Here is a 27,352-nt window from a genome sequence, read left to right on the forward strand (position 1 = left end):
TGAAAGTCAAATGGCACATAACTAGTAAAAGTAAAAATGAGAACGCATGAAACAAGGGGAAACAGGAGACTCATTTTTCTCTCCACACTCTCTGAGAAAATTACTATAGTATCACTATGACATCCAGGTTATGAAAATCATCAGCAATATAAATTGTTCGGTTCACCATGAGAGCAACAATGGGAACTAGGAAGTTTCCTTTTTGCAGTACAACTGCAACAAAACTGGAATTTGAACAACTTCAAAATGTACTGAAATATTATTTATCCAAATGATGAACTAGTTATTTGACTCTTGGACAATGCGGTCACCGCATAATCCAATGCCATCTCAAATTGCAGCCATAGCGCATTTAAGTTCACCATCTGAGTGTAACTACTCTGTATATTGCTGTCAAAATTTACTTTCTAGCTAAAACTTTCTGAGCATCTTTTCCAAGTACAATACACTCGCAAAGATAAGTTGGAGCTTTACTTCCTGTACGAGAATTCAGCTTGAAACTCCTTTTGAAACCGCTCCCTGGACTTGGTTTTTGCTTCCAATACAACATCATCAAGAAATATCCTTTGTGGAAATTCTTCAGGCACAAGACTCCGATACGTCTCAAACTGTTCTGCAGCTTCTTCTTTTCTATCCAACAGACTGTATATTATTCCCTGCCACAAATTCCCGTAATTGGTTATTGATAAAAGTAAAACTATAATATTTAATTCTTTATGCTATTCAACTCCATTCTGTTAATTGCAATCCTTAGACAATATGTCATCAATATTTGCTACAGGAGATTGAGGCTTTAGACACAGCTTTTTCTTTTGCAAATTTTGTGAACTTGTAATAACTCAATATCATATCTGCAACCCTGCGTGCTGCTACTAGTTATATCTATGGGTTGTTTCAAACTTGGAATGACACTTGCAAGAAGTAGCAGTTAAGGGTATAGTTTTTCTTTTGAACTCTCGACAGAATATAAATGGTGGGGACACCAAACCCATATCTTAGATTGCACGAGTATTTGAATAGAGATAACAGAGGATGACTCGGCCTCTCACTCTTTGGTTGGGAGACTGTGCCTATCTAAACCTATTTAATTATTTATTTTTATTTAGTTTTTTATTATTTGGTTTATTTATGTTAGACAATTTTAATTGATGGAGTGAGACCAATAGTTGGTTGTTTTATGGTCATGTTATTTATATGTTTCTTTTTTATTTTGTGAGACAGTTTTTGATGATTTAATAAAAATAACAGACCATTCTCTTTTCGTCCTAGCTTTTTTTTCATTGCTTTTAATTCTTGGCTTCTTCTTTCTTTCTGTACTTTTATTCTTTTTTTGGTTTATTATCCCACATTAATGGCATGCTTCATAAGTTACATGTTATGGACACCTGCAACTTGATATAAAGTGAAGGAAAATTGCTTCAAGATAAATGTATGAACGTTATGTGCATATTTGAACTCTTCAAAAAGATGGTGCAGGCCCTCAAGCTTTTACCTTAGGAACTGAAAGAATTAATTGTTATCCATTTGCAAGCATTAACATACAATTAAAACAAGCTTACCTGGCAAAGATAAGGTCGAAAATCTCGTGGGTTGTCACTAACCAGGCCTTGAAATTTCTTCAAAGCCTCCTCAAAATCCCCCTGCAAAGTATGCAAGTTTTCACATATTAAAATTGAAAATCAAGTGGTTGACTTGATCAATTATCCTAGGTCCCACCAATCAATATTTCTACTTTTTCGAGTTCTACATCATTTGTCAATGCTCTATTATTTTAAGCATGCATTTGCATGAAGTATTGGGTGGAACAATTTTTACGAGGCCCAACACTCATCCTACTTGACCCTGGAAAGAAAGGACTAACTGGTAGGATTCACCTTGACAACATGCATTTGCGCAATTAGAATTCTAATGTTTCTCTCCTCAGTGACTCTTTTTTCACGATGGGCAACTTCTAGAGCTTTATTCAGCATCTCAAAGACAGCAGGACCTTCAAGATTTTTGTGCATAACCAGTGCTAAACCCTGCACCAAACAGAGAGTCAAAAGTATTTCTATTTTCCAGTGAAGAGAAAGAACACCAAAAAGTCACAGATGTTGGTATTAACATAGAAATGTGATGGTAAATGGATGTGCTACAAAGTTATATAGACAAAGTTTCTCAAAGAAGTCCTATACCACCATGCAATTCATTCAATCTCCATGGCTGGTATGGAGCTAATTGACAGGGATATTTGTAAACACCAAGGTCTTGCCAAGTTGTTCATAGCTTTCCATCAACTAGCAATCTGCACTAGCAAAATCTGATGAAGATGACACTCATAATTTATGGAAACACAAGGGACTGTGGAACCCTTAATAAAAAAATGATCGAGAAGGATTATGTTATTGTTGTTTAACGAATATTTTTTCATTCTAATTGCCAATGAGAAAGCTAATGGTTAGTTGAATACCATGATAGCAGGAGCGGTAGGAATGTAATTTGATTACTTCTGGAATGACTGAAAAATCATTCCTATGCCAAATCCTCATTATGCTTCAAATTAGTGACACACTTGAGATTTTGAAATTCTAATTAGACATTGTAGGTCCTTTGCGCTTTGCCTATTGCAGTATAACCAAATAGAAAGGAAACAGTTATAAGAATACCAACATTTAAGTAATTAATCAGGTGAGCCAGTACCAAGCTAAGAAATTGTTTGCCACAGAGGCAAAGTTCGTGTGTTGGTTTAACTTATATATGGGTTTCAGCAACTTATGGGACCAAATTCAAACCCAAGGGACTACAACTGCCAACAAGAAAAATGAAAATTGATCGCTTGTCATTATAATATGTTACTATAAAAATCTAATGGTCAACAAGAATCATTTCAGTGGTCTCTAAACCTCCAGCATTTTTGAATTGTTTCCGAACACATCCGTCCTCCCTAAGGATTTCTCCCCTAGCCACCTTTCTAGTAGTGGAAGATCTTCAAAGAAAGGAGCTAAGAAATTTGAATAACAAAATTTGGAACTCGAGAAAAAAAATATAGGTGACAGCCAATTGTATTGAGAACAAGAGTTTGCCCATTGAGGAGATGCCTTCTTAACAAATACATGAGAAGAAGCTGTGTATAAAATAATCCCATCACAGAGTACACCAATTGGAATGGCTCAGTGCTTTCAAGCTCAAGCCTTCGCTTCCATCAATGCCATGGAGTCTCTGTTCCCATACTGAACAAGGAGCAGTCTTTTGGTAAAATTAAGAAAAGCTTTATGAGGACAGTTACAGATATGGTTGTACATCTTCTTGTGCCTGTTTAAACTAATTACATATCGCTCTAGGAAGCAGTTATATTGACCAAATTATTTGCCTTCCCATATTCCAACTCAGTTAGCAGTCAGCCTCCAAACTTTCAAAACAGATAGCTTGCAGAAATGCTTATGTGCTACCTTGCAATCATCTCAGTATTCATATATAGGCATGCATATTATGAGAAAACAAAAGCAAACGCACCCAAGTAATAATTATTTTTGCTGCACACGGATGCAGCTACTCACTTGTAGGAAAAGAAAGATAAACGGAAAACAGGAATACCAGATCAAGAATCATACGTGCAAAGCTCTAAGCAAAAGTGGTCTCTCTTCCAAGATTTCGTTGAACAACCTTTTAGCCTTGTTCAATTGCCCCATCATCTCATAACAAAGTGCCTCCAAAAGCCTCCATTCAACTTCCTCGGGCTCGATCTCAATCAACCTCTCAACATACTTCACAGCCTCTTTAGTATGTCCTCTCCTCATCTTCCCATGCAGAACCACCTTCAATGCCTCCACATTCCTTGGCTCCTTCTCCAAAACCTTCTCATACATCTCCTCGTCCTCACTTTTCTCCATCTGGGCATCTCTCTTTCCCTCTAAATTCACACTACCAGTACCACCACTTGTTTGAGCCGGAAGTGCCAAACTTTGCCTAGTATTTAAACCAAAAGAACCAATAAAAATGAAGGCCCCAACAAGGGAAACCAGCACCTTCTCAGACAAAAAACTGGTGAATTTGTTGTTTGTTTTGGAGATACTTGAAGTGGGTATCTGAGGAAATGGTGACTTAGAACAGATATTTGATGAGATGTGCAGTTTGTGCCTGCTGTGGATGTCGAGTGGATTCATGGAACATAGTACTGGCTTCAGAGAAGTGGAGGAGTTACAGTTTTTTGACGATTTCAAATTCTGAAAATGTGAGGGTGGGGAGCATGGAGAGAATGTTTTTATTGAACCCATTTTGGATGATGAAGCAATCAATCAAGAAGATTGCCCATTCAAAACCCTGGCACTGGCTACGGCTAAAGGGGTTTAAGAATCGGTGTTCCAATCTTCATGACACAAACGATGATGCCAAGATGATAAAAGGGATGCCTATTATTTATAGATAGCTACAACTCAGCCCTCTAACTATTCATCTTACTATTCAACAACCCATGAGTTGCTAATCTCTTATTTCTCTTCCATATTTGACTTTTTAACCTCTAATTTTTACCTTTTGAATCACTAATTTATTATTATTATTATTATTATTATTATTATTATTTGAGTTTCATTATTAATGAAAGTGTAGATTTGTAATTCCATAAAATTAGTGTAGTGTGTTAATCAGATTAAATTATTTTTTTTTCTTTTTTAGTTTTAATAACAATCTTTAGTTTAATGAATTTGAAATTATTCTATTAAATACTGAATTAAAAGCAAATATTATGCTTGTTTGGGAGTGTAATAATTTATGTTTTTTAGTGTTTTTTAAAAATATTTTTTATTTAAAAATATATAAAAATAATTTTTTATTTTTAAAATTAAAACATCAAAATTATATATAAAAAAAATACTAAAAAATTAATTTAATACTTTTTCAAAACTAAATGTAGTTTCACTTGCAAGTTTCAAATAGATAAAATTAAAAGTAAGGGATTCAAATAGAAAAGTAATAAGAAGTTGGAGTACCAAATAAATGTAGTTTTCTTCTCTCTAAAGATGTTTCGACTCTATTAGTCTATTTTACTTTATAGTGTTGAACCCGGTTCAATTCCATCCAGGGTTTTAAACAGCCTCCTCCTCTTTTAGAAAACCTGACCTAAACCCTCAAAAAATAACACACTGACACAGAGAGACTCTAAGAATCATCACAGAGAAGCAGCAGAACCGGCGGCGGCGGAAACTGTCCGTCGAAACGCAGAAACGAAAAAAAGCAACCTAAACACGGTCGATAAAATAGGCAGAAGCTATAATAATGAGGAAGAAGGTGGACGAGAGAATCAGAACACTCATAGAAAATGGTGTTAAATTACGCCACCGTTCTCTCTTCCTTATCATCGGCGACAAGTCACGTGACCAGGCACGCTTGCACCCTTTTCTGTTCTCTTTCAGTTTTCTTTTTTAAATAATAACAAGCAATAATTTTCCACTGCGATGCAGATTGTGAACCTCCATTATATGCTAAGCAAGGCAGTGGTGAAATCTAGACCGTCCGTTTTATGGTGCTACAAGGATAAACTTGAACTTAGCAGGTTCATTTTATTTTATTGAGCTGGATATTGGATTTAATTTGTGAAAAATAAAACAGAAGATTGATTAGTTTTTTTTGTGCGTGAATTTGTGACGCCAGTCACAAGAAAAAAGAGCAAAAGCAGGTGAAAAAGTTAATGCAGAGAGGACTGTTGGATCCTGAGAAAGTTGATCCTTTTTCGCTCTTTCTTGAGACCTGGAGGTTTGATCATACCTGTTTGTATAAGGATACTGAAAGAATTCTCGGTAATACTTTTGGAATGTGCATATTACAGGTAAGAAACTTAGCTTGTGTGTTTTAATTAATTAATTTATATTTTGTCTCTCTGTTAGTTATTCTGAAGAAGAATTATTGTGTTGTATTTTAGGATTTTGAGGCTCTGACTCCAAATTTGTTGGCTAGAACGATAGAAACAGTTGAAGGTGGTGGATTGATTGTGTTGCTGCTACGCTCTTTATCTTCGTTGACCAGTTTGTACACAATGGTCATGGTATGATTCTCATCTCGTATATAAGCCTTTTCGGTTTCTACATTTCTTGAGTGGACTGCAGATGCAAAGGATGGGGAAGATGGCTTATGTTATCTTTGTTTTAACTCTTATAATTTGATGATGTTTCATTTTTGTGTCATTCAGTGGAAAGGAATTGGAAATGGAATAGGTGATGGTTGAAACTGGCCATTAATATTCTTCCTTTTTTTATATATATAAGATATATGCGGCAACAACACTGCTATTCTTTGAGCTTCTCATCATGCTTAAAAAGTAAAATGCTTATATAAAGGTTACCTGGTTTTAGGATGTTCATGAGAGGTTTTCGTACCGAGTCCCATTCTGAGGCAACTGGGCGCTTTAATGAACGTTTCTTGTTATCACTTGCTTCGTGCAAAGCATGTGTGGTTATGGATGACGAGCTTAACATTTTACCTATTTCTTCTCATATAAGGTCAATCACCCCAAATCCCGTTAAAGAGGTGTGGCTTCTTTACTGACTGCAACAATTTTTCATATTTTTTTTCTTAGAGTTGCATATTATATTTTTTTTCTGTGGTTTGTAATATCATCATAAAAATATTATGAAATGCTAACAGCATAGCTATAAGATTTTTTTCAGTGTTTTCTTCATAGCAAGCAATTCTTTCATTATGACATACTAACAGCATAGCTAATGCATCAAGTATTCCAGTTTTATCTAAATGTTTGAGTTATCTTATCTCCTTTTCGGCTATTAAAGGATTCTGAAGGGCTTTCAGAAGCAGAAAGAAACTTGAAGAATTTGAAAGAACAACTCCATGAGGATTTTCCTGTTGGTCCTTTGGTCAAAAAGTGCTGTACACTAGATCAGGTAGAGAACACCTAGGATTTATTTCCCTGAAAGTGGATAACTAATGTGGCCGATACTTCATGGATGTCCTATTTGTTCACATTAAAACTTTTATGTCTTGTAGGGAAAGCTGTGATCAATTTCTTGATTCAATTTTGGATAAGACGCGCGCAGCACAGTTGCTTTTGCTGGCTGCTCGAGGTCGTGGGGAAATCTGCTGCCTTGGTTTAGCAGTCGCTGGGAGCTATTGCGGCTGGGTAATGGTGGATAAAAATGCTACATGTTTCTTTTATGCTGTATGTTTATCCTAACAGACCTTGTTCATTCAAAATAATAATATAAATAATAATAATAAATGCTGTTGACAGGTATTCAAATATATTTGTTACTGCACCCAGCCCTGAAAACTTAAAGACTTTGTTTGAATTCATCTGCAAGGGATTCGATGCGCTTGAATACAAGGTACAGTTTACTTTTGTCCCTTTTCTTGGATGATATACAGTTTACTTTTGTCCCTTTGCTTGGATGATATGCTTTATCATATCAGTATGAACCATTTATACACGCTTAGCACACTCTTGTTGTTTTTACAGTTTCATTTTTCTTTTAGCATGTGATTTTAGCAAGCCAATATTTTCTAGTTGGATTTAACAAAGGTCAGTCAAAGGAATATGGACTGTTAAACAAAATTGGCAGTCAGCTTCTCTTTATATTCATAACAATCTGTTAGAGCATTTCAACTGGCCATGTATCCATAATTTTGTTTCCCGACAACATTTATTATGGAGGAAATGGAGTTTATTTTTGCAATTTTCTTTTACTCGGGCAGCTTGCTCTACCTTTAAGTTCAAAAAAGGAAAAAAGAGCGTGTCCATGCTACATGGATTTTCTTGTTGCATTTAGTTTTCTGCTTTCTTCTCAATGCATGAATATCTGGACATTGTTCAGGTCTGAAGCAATTGGGTGTGATCTCTTCAGTCCAGTTTTAAAACATATGTATATGTCATGCACGCCTCTCTTAAGACATTTTTTCCTGTTTGCTCTATAGGTTCACTTGGGTTTCTGTACAAGTATTGGCTGTCATTCACCCTTTATCTTAAGCTTGTGACCTGGCTTTTTTATTTGCAGGAACATATTGATTATGATGTGGTTGAAAAGTGCAAATCTGAGTTCAAAAAAAAAAGCTACTGTGCGCCTTAATATCTTCAAGCAGCACAGACAAACAATTCAGGTTAGAAGATAAAGGATCTTACATGTAAAATGTTGTTCTTGGTTAATTCATTCGGTTCTATTGTTGATTTGTGAGGATCTTCTACATCATGTAATTAATTGCCTAATGTATGTGGTTTCTTGCATTTCCTTGCAGTATTTACAGCCACATGAACATGAAAAACTCTCCCAAGTTGAACTGCTTGTTATTGATGAAGCTGCTGCAATTCCATTGCCTGTTGTGAGGTCCCTACTGGGTCCATATCTGGTTTTCCTTTCATCAACTGTGAATGGGTATGATACTTTTATTGTAACTTAAATTGGAAGTTATCGTTTTCTTCAAGAGACCTTTGATTTCCAAAGAAGCTTCTATTTCCTTACTCAACAATAGTGATTTTTTTTCCATTTTTCTCTTTTTAACCATGCTAAGAAGATTAACTCTAATAAAGCTATGAAGGCATGCTTACATAAATGTATATTTGTCTTTCTACTTAAGCTATGAAGGTACTGGCCGATCCTTGTCACTAAAACTTCTGCAGCAATTGGAAGAACAAAGCCAGATATCTTCTAAGAATGTGGAGGGCTCTCTTTCTGGTATACATTTGCACTTGGTTCTGATAGCTTTATGATGAGTCTGCTAAGAATGAATCTAGTGCTGCTAGGAATGTATGTGTTGACTTATTATAAGTATTAGGCTTAAATGTTTCTCATGGATATCTGTGTTGAATGTGGGGAATTTTCAAAATATAATGCTGAACTCAGCATGATCATATTTCCAACTCATTTCCAGAATATTATGGATATTCTTTTTGGGCTATATAATCCTGTTGCTCACTTGTTATATGTTAACTGAAATTGATGAAAATAGTGCAATATTTTAGAATGAATGTGGTGACTGCCGTGTCCTATCAGGCAGCTATATGTTTTGGGCCACAATCTCTTGAATGGTTTCTGCCTTCACTCATATGGTTCCAAGGACAGTAGCACTCTTGGTGTTGTCTTGGTTCACAGTTTTTGAAACTTTTAAATTTTGTAAACGTAGGCTATTTATTTGGAAAATTTGCTGTTTTCATTATTTCTTTGTATACAGGTCGTCTTTTCAGAAAGATAGAATTAAGCGAGTCTATCAGATATGCTTCTCGTGATCCCATAGAATCCTGGCTCAATGCCTTACTGGTGTCTCGATGTTGGCGAAGTATTCAATACCTAGTATCAAGCAGGTCAGAATTAAGTCATCAGCTTAATTGAGATCTCTCCTTTTATGAAACATCTCCATTAACTTTATTGATGTACTGCTTTTTTTTGTTTGCCCAACTAGATTACCCCTACCCAGTGAATGCGATCTCTATTATGTCAATCGGGACACTCTTTTTTCATATCACAAAGACAGCGAATTATTTCTGCAGGTAAAATACTCTGTGATTTTGATGTTTTTGTATTTTAATTTATTGGTAGTCAAGGTATGGTGCTTATGGTATCTTAATTTCATGTAGAAGCGAATGTTATCGGCACTATATGTTGCGTCTCACTACAAAAACTCTCCTAATGACTTACAACTAATGGCCGATGCTCCAGCACATCATTTGTTCGTGATGCTTGGTAAAACTTTTTTTTTGAACTGATGTTATTATTATTTTTATTTTATTTTATTTTTTTGCATGAGATTAGGTTTTTGTACTAAATATTATATGTATGAGCGCGGTTACAAGGCCCTGTTGATGATAGTCAAAAAATCTCGAAACTTTGCCTGATATCTTATGCGTCATCCAGGTAAACTACCTAAGAGAGGACACCAGCTTTGTTGTGTCACTATTTTTCTGTAGCACTTTGTCATTTATTTTCTTCGATTAATTTGGTTGAATTTAAGGGGTGAAGCTGATTAGTCTTTTTCATCTCTTTTGGTGTCTTCTTTATCTCTTTTGTTTCTGTTTCTATTTTTGGCCAATAAACAGTCCACAAATATTTACCTTTTGGATTTGATGGTGTATTAAGAATGCTGTTTGGGCATCCAATGTTAATTGGCCTACAGTAGCCATCTAGTGGAGTTGAATTAGCAATATTTACTTCAGACAAGCCAAAAGTTTTTAGATTTTCTTTGTTCATAGCTAATGTTATTCTACAAATTACCAAGGTCCCCTCTCCTAAATACCTGTATTTCCACATCATACATCACATTTATTTTCATCCAAACCCTACTTTCCAACTGTATGCAATCAGTCTTAGTTTCTGGTTTGGTCCCTACTGAGCTGTATGTTGCTCCTCCAACTAACTGTTGTTCAACTCAAAAATTTTCTCACTTTTAGCAGTTGTTTGTAATCAGCTTTTGTCCATGTATTCTAGATGTAATCCCAGGCTATATCTCATTTTGCTTAACTTGAGAGGGATTTTTGTTCTGTGCTAAGTATTGTTCTTAATATTATTGTTGGGTTATATGCAAATGTTCTTCCTAATTTTTGTAGTCATTGGAAATTTGCATAAACATTATTTATGATTCTCATTGCTATTGGTTGTCTTTATTTACAGGTCTGTCTTGAAGGCCAGATTTCTCGTAAATCTGCAATCCAAAGCTTAAGTGAAGGTCATCAACCCTCTGGGGACCAAATACCATGGAAATTCTGTGAGCAGTTCCGTGATACAGTTTTCCCTAGCTTTTCAGGTGCTCGTATTGTACGCATTGCCACCCATCCAAGTGCAATGAGGGTAAATCTCTATCTTAATGATGCCAGATTGAGTCGCTTCAGATTCTTGTAATGCATTGTAATATACCATTTTTTATGTGGTTTTCAACACAGCTTGGATACGGTTTCTGGCTGCAGTAGAACTCTTAACCAGGTTTGTCTTTCTCTAGCTTCTGACATTATCATTGAACTAGATATAGATATTGCACTTGATCATGCTCACAACTGGTAAGGTTGACCAACAAAAAATTGCAATAAGAATGGCATCTGCCTTTTTCCCCCTTGTTGTGTTTAGGTGATTTTTAGATATTTGTTGTATAATTGGTGGTTAAAAAAGATGACCTGACTTACAAATTGTGACCTAGGTTGTGATCTTAGATCAAGTATCCTTTTTCAGCAAGAATTAGTTGAACTGTTACAGAATTAGCCTTCTAGCTGATGTATTTTCTATCAAACATTACATTCTTATACATGAATTATCAAGCAGTTGTTCCCTACACAGTAGTGTGGAACCTGGAATTATTGAACTAATTTTTCACTTGAAGAAGAGCTCAGACTTGATGAGACCAGTGATATAGTTTCATGGTTTATGAGCTAGCATATGAGCAGGCTTGATAGTTTTAGCTTTTACTCCACATACAGTTTACAGGAAAAGTTTGGAGGTCTCCTCTTTTGAATTGCTGACTACTGTATCTTTTGTTTTATAGATAAGGAAAATTTAGTTTTGTGGACAAATATCCATATAGGTTTTGTCTATGACATTGCATCAATATTTTCGTTGAGCTTTTTAAATGTTCTGTTTATTTTGTTGAACCACAGTGTTGCATGACTGTTGATTCAAGTGTTAGAATTAGTGCTACAATCTCCCTTGTGAGATTGTTAGTGTATAATAATGGAGCTGGGATAATGATGACACGAAGTAATGGCAAATTTTGTTGAAAAGTGGTATAAAGAAATTCATTTTTTAATTGCTTACAAGACTCTGGGAAACAATTGTCTATAAGATTGAGAGTCTTGTATTATTGCTGACTTTGTTTCATAGTGAAACCTAGAAAATATGGATACATAATCATCATCATGGTCTTTATCTTGAGAAATAAAAGATTTTGCCAATATGAGAATGTAATCCACGTTCATATGTTTTGTGATTTGATATCCCAAGTTTGTGCTGTGTACGCAACAGTGTAATATAACGAGCACTCTAATATATAAGAGAAAGTTATTTGATGAGCATACTCTTTGCTTAATTATGTCATGATGCATTTACAAGTTAAATTTCTTTGAAAGTGGTGGCATTTACAATATTACTCAATGTAGGTACTTTGAAGGGAAAATAACTCCCATTTCTGAAGGAGATGATGAAAATGATGTGGAGATTCCTCGAGTTAGAGTTACCGAAGCTGCAGAGAAGGTCCATCCAGTGAACAAATTTTGATTTTATATTATGTTCCAATAGTTATGTTTCTTTAAATTCATTTCATGTTTGGTTCATATTCTAGGATACAGAGTTTTTTACTATCTTGTTATAATATAGATTCTAAATCTAAGCAATGTGATAAAAACTTATAACTTCTATCAAGAATTGGTGCAGTTTCACTTGTCTAATAATTTCTTCTCCCTGAATATTCAACGTAGAATGATAACTATGAATCCATGAATATGAATAGTATCTTGCTACATAGTTTGCACATGAAAATTTATTTTGGCAAAGGAAAGTATTTCTATGAATGGAGTCATTTTATTTTGTACCATATTGTGCTTGTAGGTTTCTTTGCTAGAAGAAAATATAAAACCTAGGACAGATCTTCCACATTTGCTAGTACATCTTCATGAACGGAAACCAGAAAAGCTCCATTACCTCGGTGTTTCCTTTGGGTTAACTTTGGACCTTCTTCGTTTTTGGAAGAGACGTAAATTTGCCCCCTTCTACATCGGCCAAATTCCAGTTAAGATGCCATTTCAATTTTGTTATATTTGTTCTTTTCTCTCCAATATGTGCTTGTATAGACACAGCTTTCTATATAGATGCTTTATTTGTTTATTGTTATCTTTTGAATTAGAATACTGTAACTGGTGAGCATTCATGTATGGTCCTCAAACCATTAAACAGCGATGATACTGAAGTTAGTGGGTCAGATGAATGGGGCTTTTTTGGTCCATTTTACCAAGGTTGGTCCTATTTTCAGATCAATGTGTACCTTTTTATTTTTATTTTTTTAGTTCTGCACATTTAAAGCTGATTTCTCAACTATCTTCAGATTTCAAGCGAAGGTTTGCTAGGCTACTGGAAGGTGACGGTTTCCGTTCAATGGAATATAAGCTTGCTATGAGGTTAGATTCAAAACTTCAACTTCAAATGAGTTTCTTTTTAATATGCTCATGATACTCTTGATATTTCAGTGTCTTGGATCCTAAGATTAATTACGCTGACATGGAGCAAGAACCCACACCATCTGCCCCTGATGGATTTTGGAGGTCACTTACTGATGATCTATCACTATATGATTTGGAAAGGTTGAAAGTTTATACTGAAAACCTAGCTGATTTTCATTTGGTAAGATCTAAATGGCAAATGTCATTTATTCTCTGCAAATTGCTCTTACATCAAATGTTTACTGCTTTATAAATAATCTGATAAGTGGAACATGCATATAAATTTGAGGTCCATCTCTGCTTGGAAAATACCTTGGCTCTTAAGGCCCTGAACCTTCCACTTTGCGGAATGACTTTTAGCACTTGGACAGCTGGCATCATTATACTTGGGCAAAAGGGTTGTTTACATGTAAATGATTTATATTTCCCTACATGCAACAACGTAGTTTTAGTTCTTTCCTGACCAATAATAGTAAATCTGCAAGTTAAAGTTAATGCAAAAACATGTAGTTTGTGTATCATGGATCAGTAAGTAACCCCCTCCCCATGTATCACTCAGCAACTGCAACCCATTGCTGAACTGCTTTTAAACTCAATGAAAACTGGAATATGGACACGGGTCTTTCGATCAATAGAAGACTTTGGCTTTTAATTGTTCTTGTGCAAGCTCAAGGCCAGCTTACAATGTATTAGAGACTAGTATGTGCCGATTTATTAGGTTCTGTAGGAAGACATGTATTTGAGAGGAAAGATAACTTCACTTATTTTCCTTTGTTGATAAAAGAAGAAAAATGCATATTAGATGTTATCCCATTCTCGGCACCATTAGAAGAATATTAGACCTACTCTAACCAGAACCCGTTTGTTTACCATCTATGCTGAAGCCCAGGATGAAGTGAGATTTAATTGATTTCAAGAGAGCAGAAATGCTTTAGACCAGTTCATTATTTGTGCCTCATGGAAATAACTAAAATTGGCACCATTAACAATTTAAAAATATGCAAAGATTTGTTAGGTGCTCTATTGTCTCTGTGTGTAATTCTAAATTGTTGTGTTTTTGTTTCCAGATTTTAGACATTGTTCCAATCCTGGCTCGTCTATATTTTCGAGGAAAGCTTCCCATATCATTGTCGTATGTTCAGGCTTCTGTTTTACTCTGTGTTGGTTTGCAGCAACGAAATATTACCTTTATTGAGGTTTGATTACCAACTTGTCAGTTAGATAATTTCACATGTGCACTCATGCATGCACTTGTGCACATATCTGTATGTGTGCAAGAAAGTGGACATTTTTCTGAAAAGTGGTAGAAATTTAGAAAAGTGCTTGTCACATTTGGTATAAAGGTTAGATCCACTCATTTTTTAATGCATACTTATATCATTTCTATCAATGTTCATATTACTTTTTATGCTTGTCTACCATATCAAAACTGAGGGTGCTACTGATTTTTTATTGCAGGAACAAATGAAGTTGGAAAGAATACAAATTTTGTCACTTTTTATGAAGGTTATGAAGAAGTTCTACAAATATCTTCATGGTATTGCATCAAAAGATGCAGAATCAACCCTACCCAGGTTAAAAGAGGTAAGATAGGGAGCCTGAACTTCATATACACCACAATGAAAAACATTGTCCGTATATAGATGTATATTACATAGTTGCAACGTGAGGCCTGTTCAATCCAAGTATATAAATCCAATAAAATATTCCATAATCCCTAGCCTAGGAAAATTATCCCTTTTCTCAATCATTTACTCAACTAAGCCAACTGTTGAGGCTAGCAATGCGTGGCCACATGAATCCTTTTTCTCCATTCAGTTTCATCATCAAGAGGCCAGACAAATTTTTACATTGTTTCAGTTTTCCACCTTTTCTAGCACAAGATTCATGCAATTCTTTCTATCGCTGCTAGCGTAACAACATGTTCATTCAGAACAATCTAAAGTCCTGACATGAATAAAATTTTCAGAGGGAGCTGAGACCTCACAGCATATCGGTGGATGATGATCTAAAGGAAGCAGCAAAGCAAGTTGAGGTGTGTTCTTTTTCTTTCCTCTCTTTGAAGTTTAATCTTTGTTTATGTTTTTTTTTTTTTTTCTGAAAGTGCAAAACTGACTGTAGGATGGGATGAAATCCAAGATGGAGGGTTTGCTGAATCCTGAATTCCTTCAACAGTATGCAATTGTGGGGGAAAAAGAAGAGTTCGACGCCTTGCAAAAACATGGTGGAAAGATAAACCCAGGTAGTGTTATTAGTGTAAAATCCAATAGAGTTAAACCAGAGAAACATGGAAAGGAAGAGAGTAGTAGGAGCGGGAAAAAGCGAGGTAAGGAAGACCGCGGCTCTAAATCAAATAAAAAGAGTAAATCTAAATCGTAAGAGCACGAGAATACTTCCTAATTAAGCCCGCTGAAGGTGGCAATGGATAAATGCCCTGAGCTGGAGCAGAATTTTATGGTTGTGAATGTTATGATTATTTCAGAATGTTGTTCTGCAACTCTCTTAGTCAGACCTAGACAAGATCTACTACATAATGGATAGTAGGCCGCAATTTTGATTGAGAAAGCTATTAGCCCTTGATTTTAAAGGATCTTTCAGTGTCATTTTTAGCTGCAATTTTGATTGAGAAACCTCATGCCCTTGATTTTAAAGGATCTTTCGGTTTCATTTTTATCTATGTAAATGTCGGTCACATACGCTTTGTGAGTGAAATTATGCTACTTTCCCTTGCATGAAAAGTTATGATTTCCGTGGTGGGTTTTCTCTCAAGCTTATCTGCCATGATTAAGGAGCGTGGGTGGGTGGCACCACCACCTTATCTCAGTCTTTAGCTGGCGGACGCAGAAGTTTGTGCGGTGGCTGTGCATAAAATACCAACTGACATTGCAAGTTGATCGATTCTAACTTGCTCTTTACACGATTGTGTTAATGTTCCACGCATAAAAATGTAAGCAATTCGTTTCCAGCTTGCATATGACCCTCCACTTGGGCGAGAAAGCTTGCGAAGATGGGAACTTCCCGAATGTCATTTCATAGCAGGAGGGCTGCCATCATAGAAAGCTATCCCCTGGCAACCAAGCTGCATCAACACAGAATTGCTATATCCAATCAGTTGATTAGAGCTGTGATCCAAAACAAAAGGGTCATTCTCTTGGTTTCGACGAATGCTTCAAGTAAAATATCAAATCAAACCTATCGATGAACCGGATAGAGTTTCAAGGGTTTCTGAATCCCCAAGGACTTCATATCACCAATTTTCTCATCCTTGGTGTCTGCCCTGAAAAAGGAATCCAATATCAACACCAACAAAGAAGCAGTAAAGCAGCTAGTTGCAGGTTTATGCCAAGTGTTGTAAACGCTAATTCCTCTCTCATTCACTCGGGATCTGCTTGGGTTTCTATGTTGATGCCTTGACTCAGTTGAAGCTCACGACCCCCCCAGTCTTGAAGAAAGATTCGAAGAGCGGGATTGTTTCTGGGCATAAGAAACTACTAAGAATTGACAGATACAAGATGGAACTTTCTGATTCGAGTTCTTCCAAGTAAGACACGTCTAACTTTTCACATGCATTAAACAGAACAAATTTCAAGGATGGCTAGCAGAAGATCCGTCCTGTCCACTGTTTCCTTGAAATGGTTCGAGGAAGAATTGTTCACCGTTTACCAACAGAAGAAAACAGAACCAACCGAAAAAAATAACATGCCCTTCCTCTGTAGGGCATTATCTTGGTAGCACAGTCGTTTAGATGCTCTAGGTCACAATTTGGAACTTCCGAGTCACAAACACGTTATAAACTAGGAACTGGGTCTGAACATTCTTTCTCATCCGTGCTTTCAGGAGCTCGAATTGAAGACCCAAAAATAGCCATCTTCTCGGACAAATTCCGAATGGCATCGTGCTTGTTTGCCAATTCCATGAGCACCTTGATCCTTCTGAAAGAAACATTGCTTGGCTTATGTCCTTTCTCCACCATTTGCAAAAAACACTTCTCTGCTTCCACCAACTTGCCCATATCACAAAGCAAGTCGAGCAACACATCAGATACCAAAATATATGACCCAAAACCTTTCTCTACCATATCATTCCAAAGTTGAAGTGCCATCTCCACCTTTTCATGCCTCTTAAACAACTTGATGAGAAACATACAAGACTGGGTATTGGGCAGGCACCCAGCATCCATCATCCTCCCGTAGAAATCCCAAGAGTTGCGCAAGTCATTTGACCAATAAAAAACTCGAAAGAACAAGTTGTAACTAGTTGCATTTGGACTCATGCCCTTACTCTCCATCTCAGCCATCAAACTGTAAGCAGCATCTAGCCTCTTTGCAATACAATAATTCCTAATCACAGCATTGTATGCTGCAACATCTGGGTAACATCCATGCTCCTTCATCTCCTTCAGCAAATCTCTCGCTTTATCAGGCTGGCCAACCAAACCCAACCCACCAATAATACTAGTATATGTTATCACATCCGGCGAAATATCCTCCTCCCTCATCTTCGCAACCACCCCATATGCCTTCTCCAGTTCTCTACCCTTACAAAACACGTCAATTAACGAGTTGTACGTTACAATATCAGGCTTGACACCCATTTCCTTCATCTCATCATAGAACAACTCCGCTTCCTCTGACGACTTCCACCCCGACAAAAGTATGTTAAAAGTTTGCAAATTGGGCCTAAAACCCTTCTTCAAATGATGATAAACATTTCTCGCATCACTCATACTCTTCTCTTGACACAAAGTCCTCAACAAAGCATTAAAACAACTGGTATCAAACACCGGAACCAATCTCTTGAACTTCCAAAAAGACTCCACAGTCATTCTGACAGAACAAACCTTAGCAACTCTACCTAAAACAACCTGTAAAGTCCTCGGAGTTATCAAGTTCCGGTCTTTTCTCTTGATATCAATCAAAACATCCCAAATATGATCAAATTTGCGACTCCTACCCAAAATGTAAAGCATGGTATCTAAAGAATTAGAAGAGTGATAAAACCCTCTTCTATTAGCAGTGAGATTAAAGAAGTCAAGTGCTTGTAAAGGGTTTCCATGGCTAAACCTGACCCTTTTGAGCACTTTATCTATCAAATCATTAGAGAGAAAAACCCCAGTTGATTTTAAGGATTGTTTGAGGTTTTGAGAGGAAGTTGAGTTACTTATGATGTTATAAATGGCATCTACTTGTATGTCTTTGTTGTTGTGGTTTTGAGGGTTGGTGTGGAGAGAAAGGAATGGGATTTTAGAAGAAGAAACATACCTTGATTTTTGTAGTTCAAAAGATAGAGACTTTAGATTCTTCTTAATCATCATCATCATCATACCCGTTTTCTTCTTCTCTGATTTTACCAAACGAAAACAGAAGCTTTGGCGGCAGAGGCTGAGGCTGATGACGGTGGTGAAAAATAGAGCTCGACTGATGGGAAGTTTTATTAAACGACAGCATTTTCAGATTCATTGTTTTCCAATTTTTGGGATTTTTAAGGATTATTTTTAAAAAAACGATTAACACAGGAAATTAAAAATATTAGCGGAGGCAGTAGGTTTTAAAACATGTTTTATGAATGTCATGGCATTTTAAGTGCAATTTATTTAATATTGTATTTTTTAATTGTAACTTCTATATATCATGTTTTGGAACCGCAATAAATATAAATTATGTTATTTTATCAAAAAAATAGCTATATTATTTTATTAAATTTTAAAATTCTTGTGCCAATAGCCTAAAATAGTCATTTTTGAAGTTGATTTAAAGTTTAAAAGTTAATTTTAACTTGGTTAAAGTTTTAAAAAATCTACGCATTTTTGTTGCTAAAAAAATTTATAAATGCAATTCAAAATATTTATGCATACATGTCATTAAATAAATTAAGAATTATATATATTAATAAATTAAAAAAATCATTAATATTAACTAAAAATAAAATCAAAAAAATCAAAAAATATATATAAATCAAGATATTTAATTTTATAAGATAAGCATTACACGATTGTATCTACTAAATCTTGTTAATCAAAATAATATTTTTATACAATCAAACTATAATAGAAATAAACTCACACATTAAATTATATAAATAAAAGAAAAAAAAATATTATGCAATAATACACATATTAGAAATATTATCTAAAAATAATTTTTTATTTAAAAAAATAAATTTTATTTATATAGAATATTAAAAAAATTATAGATAAATCAAAAACAAATTGTTGCAAAAATTAAACATACACAAAATAATTTCTTTTAAAATCTCTATCTAAAAAGGTTAAAAAAGCAAATATAAAAATTAACAGATGAGTAGTATTAATTGAAATATAAATTTTAAAATTAATTAAAAAAAACATTAAAAAAGAAAAATTATATATAAAAAAATAATAGTCTGGGTGTTGTGGTTTAACTTGTTAAACTTATGATCTGAGTTATAAACTCAAACAGATTAAATAATATTTTTCTCTTAAATTTATACTTAAAAAACAAAAGATGCCAAAAAAATAAATTAGTTCACGTGGTTTTAGAAACTAACTAGTGAATAGTGTCTTTTTTCTATATGTTTGGATATATTTACTAGTTATGTGACTCGCACTCTACCGCATGTCATATATTTTTATCTCCTATTAAAAAAAATATGCAAGGGTTTTTTATACATACATTTCTATAGCTAAAAAGTTTCTCTGCAAATCAAAAAATTTATGCATGCATATAATTAAATAAATCTAGAATTATGTGTACTGATAAATTAGAAACAAAATTATTAATGCTAACTAGAAATAAAACTAGAAATTTCGAGAAACATGTGTAGATCAAGATATTTAATCTCGTAAAATAAGACATTTACTCGGTTGTATTTGTTAAATCTTGTTAGTCAACAAAAAAAATTATCCAATCAAATGATAATAGAAATAGACACGCATATTAAATTATTTAAATAAAAGAAAAACAATATTATAAAAGGCTACACATATTGAAATATTATCTGAAAATATTTTTTATTTTAAAAAATATAGTTCATTTATACAAAATATTTTTTAAAAAAATTATAAATGAATAAAAACTTCAAAAATTACACACACAAAAAATTTTTTTAAAAAAAAAATATCTATGCCAAAATCCAGATTTGTGTACATTTTATTTACTTAAATTGTAAGATTATCAAAATAATTCATTTTGGAGATGCCCATCTATAATCATAATAAAATGATCCTCATAGTTTTCACCACTTTTTATCAAAGTAACACAATTATTCCTGTAAAATCATATATTATGTCATTTAAAATTCCTTTTTATTTTTCTAAATATGTTTCACCCCAATTTTTTTAAAATTTATTTATTAAAGATAATCATTTTTACCCTATTGGAAAGTTTATGTAATTTATCACTGGTTAACATTCGCGTACTGATTTTATTATTTTATTTCATCCAAAATTGAAAGATAAATATCACAATAATTTTCCTCTTAATTTATATTTTTTCAATTAAAAATTATCCTATTTACCACTTATTCATTGATTTTTAGGCTAGAGGTTTATATCTATTATTTTTCAACGATTCTCTCTCTTCTCGTAAAATTCAGGTTTCAACACAAAATAAAAAATGAAGTGTAGGATTGAAATATTAAAACCTCAATAAACATGGATAAAAAATGAAAATTAAGAAAACTTTGAGGACAAAGATTAATGCTACTCGTGTGTAAAGTAAAAAAGGATAAAGAAAAAAAATGCATTTTTGTTTCAATGTCAGTTTTAATTTGTTTTGGGTAAAAAAATTGATTTCTATCTGGCCAATTCAAGCATTAATTTAATATTATTTTTTTTAATACAATGAGAACCTTATAATAAGCTAATTAAAATAAATTATTAGCTCTAAATTCGAGAAAAATTTTTGTGACTGGAGTACAAAAATGCTTCATAGAAAAAAAAATGTGTGAATTAAAAAGAAACGGAAAAAAAAAAAAAAAAAAACAGGCCTTCATTGTTTTTGTGATAAATTAGCCTTCATAAAATTAGCATTTCCACATGATCTAGCACGCGGAGATGGCGAGAAAAAAAATAACCCATTGCTAGCAAGCATAGAAGAGAGAAAAGCAGCAGCAGATGCTTTAGTTCTTTGTAAAAATCATAGTTTTCATACTCGGTCCGGTTCAAGGCTCAGATTTCAGGTTTTAACTGGGTTATCAAATCGTCCGGGTTAAATTTTTTTTAATAAAAAAAACGTTATTTTTGTTGAAAAATACAAAAATCAACGGGTTACAATCGAATTTTTAACTGAGTTTTGCAGGGTCGCACCGGGTTTTTTCTTCAACCCAACCCGATTCCAGCTCCTGGTTGACCCACCGAGCCGGGTCTGGTTTCAAAACTATAATCAAAATGCATGATTTGCAAAAATCAGCAAGATTGTACTCGTTAGGGGTAAGTAAAAAAACAGAAATACCGAGAAAACAAAAAAGAAATAATAAAAAAACCGAAACAGTAAAAAAAACTGATTAAATATTTTAAAAAACCAACCGTTCAATATCGATTTTATAAGTTGGAAAAAAAAAAAAAAAAAAAACCAAACCGAGATAAACCGAGGCAAACTGAAACCAAACCCATTGAAAAAAAAAAAAAAAAAAAAAAAACCTAAAAACAATATAGTTTGTATTTTTAATATAAAATAACCGAACAAAACCAGATTGAAAATCAATCGATGATTTCGGTTTTTTTTTTTAAAATTAAACTAAAATTGATTGTTTTGAACTCGGTTTGGGTTTGATTTTAATTTTTTTTTTTAAAATTAATTTCATTTTTTTAGATAAAAACTAAACCAAATTAAAAATAATACTCGATAGCTTGATTGCTAATTTTTACAGTGTATATTTTTGTAAGATTACGTTTCATTTTGTTTTTTAAAGCTCAAAATAAACCCTAAATTTTTGGTTTAAACGACATCCACGGCCACTTGTTCCCACCCCCCCCCCCCCAAAATTTCCATCCATTGTTATTTGAATGATTTACACCCTCAAGATTGGACTTGCATCTCTTATAACTTCGGGAATAAACACAAGCACAGCCTAACTTGCATCATGGCCAGAGCGAGTGGTCATGTTACACTGGACTCGTTCGAGGAATACATCTAAGACCCTAAAAGCACATGGAATATCACCAAAACAATCTACGGACATAATTCTGGTCTCGAACCAAAATAATCTCACTTCCATGCACTGAACATTGGATGCTCAAATGGAGGTGTTGAAGAGCTTTCAAAAGAGCACGAAACCCCATTCCATATTTCATCAAACTCGACATTTTAGCAAAGCAAGTTGTTGTTTATACAGCCATTTAATCCGGCAACGTCGCAAACCATTTCTTTTCCAGACTAAACATTGCCATGTGACCATGAATGTTTAGATACAGTTGGGAAAAGCAAGAAAATTAGTCTGCAAAGACGAGCGACTTTCTAAAACAAATGATTCATTGCATGACAAGTGACAACATAATACCAGTTACCCCTCCTGGCTATCAACTTGAATTAACACGAAAAGGCACAGCTGTGATTCAACACCTTTTTATTATCAAAGCAAAACAGATGGTTATTTCCCACATTCTAGGTGGTGCCTGAAAAAAGCTCGATATCAAGCCAGACCATTAACAAGCCATGGAAGATTTAGAGAAAGTTCCTGATGTCCAAAGACCTCACATCAACCTCTTTCTCATTCTTAAATTCCTCCCTGAAAAAAAAACAAGAAGACAGAGGTGATATCAATTAATTTTATCAATAAAATATATATACCAAGGAAAGGCTAATATTATCCCACTAATGATTCGTCAATCTAACTTCAAATGGACATTGAAAAGATTTTCCAGCAGGGAGCATATCATTTCAGTTGACTTAAGACAAATGGACAAGTATGCCGTGCTTTGACATAATGCATGGTTCTTGCCAGGCATTAGTGGAACGCATGAATCAGATTTTGTTTCACAAAAATTTGCTCAAGGTTCTTTCTTTCTTTCCAGGAACATCGACTTCATGCTAGTACCCAAATTCAGAGATAGGGGTGAAGCCGGATAGAAGATTAATCAAACTCAGGTTGGATAGGTTGTAGCGCTGATCAAGCTTAGGTCAAGGTCGAGTCATTTTACAGGTATTCTGCACAAGCTCGGCTCAAGATACAAATTTTTAATCATGCTCAGTTCATTAGGCTTGGTGGCTCACAACAAGCCTAAAGGTAAAGTCAAGTCACAGTCAAAATTCATCTAGCCAGAATGCCTTTTAAGGTTTCAGAGCATAAAATACAACTCATAACTGTTTTTTGAATTTCTATGCCAAACAATTTGTACAAAAGGAGCAGCCTTTTTGTCAATCACCTTCATTAAAGAAAAAATTGAAAAAAAAAAAAATAATAATAATAATAATAATAAATAATAATGAGATAAGAGAATGTCCTCAAGCTTTTTCAATCTTTTCCCTATTTTCACAACACATTACCTCCTAAAGATATAGAACACGGGTTTTTATTGCTCTAGAACAAGCCACTTTGGAATGCTTTCAAAAACACATAAAATGCCCATGTTCATGAACAATCCTAGTTGAGCAACCTAACAGTCACGCTCAGCTAGACTTACTTTTAAACAAGCTTAAAATTTTGTTCAAGCTCGGTTTGAATTATGCTCTAAACTAGTTCAATCGAGCTTAGAATTGAGTCAATTCGAGTTGTTTGGGTTGACTTGCATCCCTATTCAGTGGTCATTCATCAGGAATACAACAAAAGACTCCGAAAAAAGTACTCTTTCCCAGAAAAAGAAAGAAATGGGAGCTAAACCCATGTCCATCCTATTTCTTTACTGCCAGCCCGAAGCCAAATGTAGGAAGCCAGTGTCTAGAACCAAGAGGTTCAGAATCACAAGACAATAAGCACAAAAACAATAAAAAAATACCTCTTTCTTTGTGTTTCCATCGCCTCGACAGCATCCTTCTTCAGCTCCTCCAATTGTGCCTTGGCAATTTTAAGTTCCAACTCCTCTTCATATTTTGGTAGATCTTCCCTACGAACTCCAAGCCTAAAAAGAAAAAAAAAAAAAAGAGTCAAAACTTCCCTTCTGATATTACGAATTCCAACTAAAGAGCAAAATCATCACAATAGCAACCATAAAGGAACCAGGAAGAAAAACACTTTGGATACTATCTCCATGTCAAGCTCACTGCACTAGAACTACCAACCGCGCCAACGTGCACTTACCAAACACAAATTAGTTGCTGGTAATAGTAAATCAACATGTTAGTTACATTGACTATTCATTAAATATATAGACAATATATAGATTGTCTATATATTTAAAGCAAGTCCTCCAGTCAATATATAGACATGCAAACTTCTTTTGTAAACCAATTCATTAGATGGTTCATTTGTCAATAAAAGCAAACATTCATAAGTCCTCAGAATAGTCCTCAGACAGCTAAGGACTGTATAAGCTTCAGGTTTCAGAAGGCAAGGAATGATCATGCAGCTAAAAATAAACTCCATGAAGAACTTTTCATATATACTAGACCATCACTAAGTACAATACTCTTGCAGGTAAGATAAACCACATCACCATTCAAAAAAGAAAAAAACAAATAAGTATATTTAGTTGTTAAATCAACACTTACTTCTTATTAACCTTATCAAATTCCGCCATAAGAAGAGCCATTCCTTTCTTATCATTCCTCATCAGAGGTTGCTTAATTTCCTTTTCAACTTTTTCCAATGCATCCATTGTCATAGCCTCCACACCAAGCTCATCAGAGAGACCTCTCCTGAAGCGGAAAAACCCATATCCATCATTACATTGCAAATGAAAAATGCAACAAGGGGATGCTAAGATATCGATATAACTTTGGATTTATAACAAATGAATAGCACATCAGTCACTACGGATGTTAGTGTTAATTTCAGATCCACAGGGACAAATGTTTGTCAAGGCAGGGCAGAGGAAAAAAAAGCTATTTCTTCTACATCCTAGTAAGAGGATAATTCATATATAGCAAATATGACATGAAGCTTCATTTGCTACAGCAATAAAATCTAGAACAGGTTAGACAAGATCTTGGAAAAGAGGATTACTTGGTTCTTATTTCCTGTAATTTCAGAAAAAATGTCCGAGCATCTGGAATATCTTGTGTTTCTTCTTCAATAGTAAACTGGATCCTTTGTGATTCTGAAAACAAGCCAGCCCTGCAGAGACAGAACATAGGCCAGTAAATACATCATAGATCATTAAATGAAAGCATACCAAATTCAGCACAAGCAATGAATATAAATCCATTCAATGCAAGATCCACCAGAACCAAACCAAATGCTCACCCAAAAGAAAGAGGGGTGCTAAACATGGAGACAACTCAGAAGAAACTTGAGAAACTATCAGAAAATAGAAGAATAAAGAATATCTTACTTCTCTCTAATTGTCTTCATGACCTTCGCATAATGAGACACGGCAGCTGGATTCTCAGGATCAATGGTGATCTTTTCCTTCCGAAGTACCCCAATGGCTGTCTCAAATTTCTGCTTGATGTCCTGAAAGATGTCCTTCAACATCTCTGTTTGGTTCAAAGGAAGATTTGCATTAAGTTACCAAATCATCACGCTGTTCATTGTGAATAGTTGCATCTACTGGGAGTAAAAGATGTTATAATGGATCATAGAGTCATGAACAAACGATGGTGATTATCACGTATTTTACTTTTAACTGGATTGTAAGAGTATCCTAGTTAGAATATGAGGCAACAATATAAATCATTGTGATCACCATCGTTGTTGTTGTCATCGTCGTCGTCATCAACATCAACAACAGCAACAACAACAACAATGCACAGCAACAACAAAAACAACAACACCTCAATCCCCAAACTGGTGAGGGTTGGTTGTTAGCCCAAGAGATTAGAGTTGCATAGTATGAAGGTTGTAAATGCTTTATTGGGCTGTTCAAAAACAAATTAAAATGTAACTTTGCTCTGAGCTTTGTAAAATATTTTTTTCAAGTTCCTAGCACGATGCATGCGGTCACATGGCCAATAACATTCAACTTTTTGGTCCAGTACTTATCATCTCCAAACAACATGCTTTGAAAGTGGCAAAGCTAAATTTTGAGTGTCATCAAACAATACATGTGACAAAAAACCCATTTAATAACAGAAGTTTAAGGGTGTACTAACCATCTCCCTTGAGCCCGGCAGGAGCAGCCTCTTTTGCATAATAACGAACTGGAAAAGCATGTTGCTGATTCAAAATGGCTTGACTTCCATACAACTGCATAGACCCAAAATATACCGACCAAAAAATAAATCATTATTAGTCAAAGCAAAACCCCAATAACTGAACGAAAAATCACGGCACGTCCCTAAAAATTTTTAATTTAATTCCACAATAATTCCCCTAACAGAACCCACAATAGAATTTGAATTTCCCATAAATCTAATATTCCCAGCCAACATTTAATTCCATCCTCAACAGAAAAATAATCGAAGCAAAAAAAAAAAAAAACCCACATTGACCCTAAAATCTAAAATATCTAAAAAAGTTCAACATTTCTTCAGTTTTATAAACCAAACATAATATATAAAAAAAAAAAATTCAGAGTTAATAGATTCATCATTTGCTCGATTTTGCAGGAAAACAAACAGGAATCGAAATCCTACGGTAAGAAATGAATGGATGAATGGAAACGAGGATAAGAAGATCTGAAATACAGAGAAGAAAAGTAGTTACCTGTTTGGATCTGGATATGAGACGAGAACTGAAAGCCATGATCTTTTCTTCTTTTCTTTTTTTTTATTCCCCGGTGGGAGGACTACACTGGGGTGTTTGGCTCTTTGTCTTTTAAGAGTACAGGAACCCCCACCTGAGCTGAGAGAGGCAGAGAGAGCGTGCGTTCACACTTTTCAGGAATAGGTCAGTCTTATTTTTGCACCGTTGGATCTTTTGGGTTTTATGTTAAGCCAACCGCTACTATGTTTTTCCCTAATTCTTTTATCTCAATATTATCATGGTATATGCTTTAATTTAATTTAAAGATTAAAAGGATTTAGTAATTTTTTAATCTCTATTTTATAATTATTTTTTTCACGTAATATTATTTAATAAAATATTGCTTTTACCGTGCTATTTTTAAGAAAATAATTTAAAAAAAAACATTTTAGATTTACAAAGAGCAGTTAGATGATTTTAAATTAGTCGATTCAAAAGAAAAATTATTGACATGAAGAATCAAAAGCATTGGCACAAATAATA

At 34.4% G+C, this 27,352-nt stretch overlaps 4 protein-coding genes across 4 annotated transcripts; 1 reads left to right on the forward strand and 3 right to left on the reverse strand.

Annotated features, from left to right (window-relative positions):
- Positions 1–54: 54 nt before the first annotated feature.
- LOC118049652 (protein SLOW GREEN 1, chloroplastic) lies at positions 55–4,353 on the reverse strand. The gene is made up of 4 exons (XM_035059709.2): positions 3,591–4,353; positions 1,875–2,021; positions 1,560–1,640; positions 55–656 (listed from the first exon to the last, which is right to left on the reverse strand). The coding sequence occupies exons 1-4, from the start codon at positions 4,251–4,253 to the stop codon at positions 471–473; spliced, it is 1,077 nt and encodes a 358-aa protein (XP_034915600.1). The 5' UTR covers positions 4,254–4,353; the 3' UTR covers positions 55–470.
- A 691-nt stretch (positions 4,354–5,044) lies between these two features.
- On the forward strand, positions 5,045–15,714 carry LOC118049654 (RNA cytidine acetyltransferase 1-like). The gene is given in 31 exon segments (XM_035059711.2): positions 5,045–5,358; positions 5,439–5,530; positions 5,629–5,803; positions 5,897–6,019; positions 6,327–6,341; positions 6,343–6,501; positions 6,762–6,873; positions 6,975–7,090; positions 7,092–7,108; positions 7,220–7,313; positions 7,980–8,024; positions 8,026–8,082; positions 8,218–8,354; positions 8,557–8,654; positions 9,151–9,237; positions 9,342–9,466; positions 9,557–9,659; positions 9,770–9,789; positions 9,792–9,830; positions 10,584–10,760; positions 10,853–10,864; positions 10,867–10,892; positions 12,056–12,149; positions 12,504–12,683; positions 12,799–12,907; positions 12,997–13,069; positions 13,139–13,292; positions 14,179–14,307; positions 14,570–14,695; positions 15,081–15,146; positions 15,233–15,714. Coding segments are annotated over 31 exon segments (3,123 nt in total). The 5' UTR covers positions 5,045–5,253; the 3' UTR covers positions 15,491–15,714.
- Positions 15,715–15,967: 253 nt separating this feature from the next.
- Positions 15,968–18,555, reverse strand: LOC118049653 (putative pentatricopeptide repeat-containing protein At1g02420). Its single transcript, XM_035059710.2, has one exon. It carries the CDS (start codon positions 18,432–18,434, stop codon positions 16,899–16,901), a length of 1,536 nt encoding a protein of 511 aa, XP_034915601.1. The 5' UTR covers positions 18,435–18,555; the 3' UTR covers positions 15,968–16,898.
- Positions 18,556–22,337: 3,782 nt separating this feature from the next.
- On the reverse strand, positions 22,338–27,010 carry LOC118049655 (probable ATP synthase 24 kDa subunit, mitochondrial). Its single transcript, XM_035059712.2, has 7 exons — positions 26,831–27,010; positions 26,278–26,371; positions 25,518–25,662; positions 25,190–25,300; positions 24,736–24,882; positions 24,024–24,146; positions 22,338–22,816 (listed from the first exon to the last, which is right to left on the reverse strand). The coding sequence occupies exons 1-7, from the start codon at positions 26,867–26,869 to the stop codon at positions 22,753–22,755; spliced, it is 723 nt and encodes a 240-aa protein (XP_034915603.1). The 5' UTR covers positions 26,870–27,010; the 3' UTR covers positions 22,338–22,752.
- Between the last annotated feature and the right edge of the window lie 342 nt (positions 27,011–27,352).

The sequence above is a fragment of the Populus alba genome, chromosome 7 (assembly GCF_005239225.2).
Source record: "Populus alba chromosome 7, ASM523922v2, whole genome shotgun sequence".
Lineage (NCBI taxonomy): Eukaryota > Viridiplantae > Streptophyta > Magnoliopsida > Malpighiales > Salicaceae > Populus > Populus alba.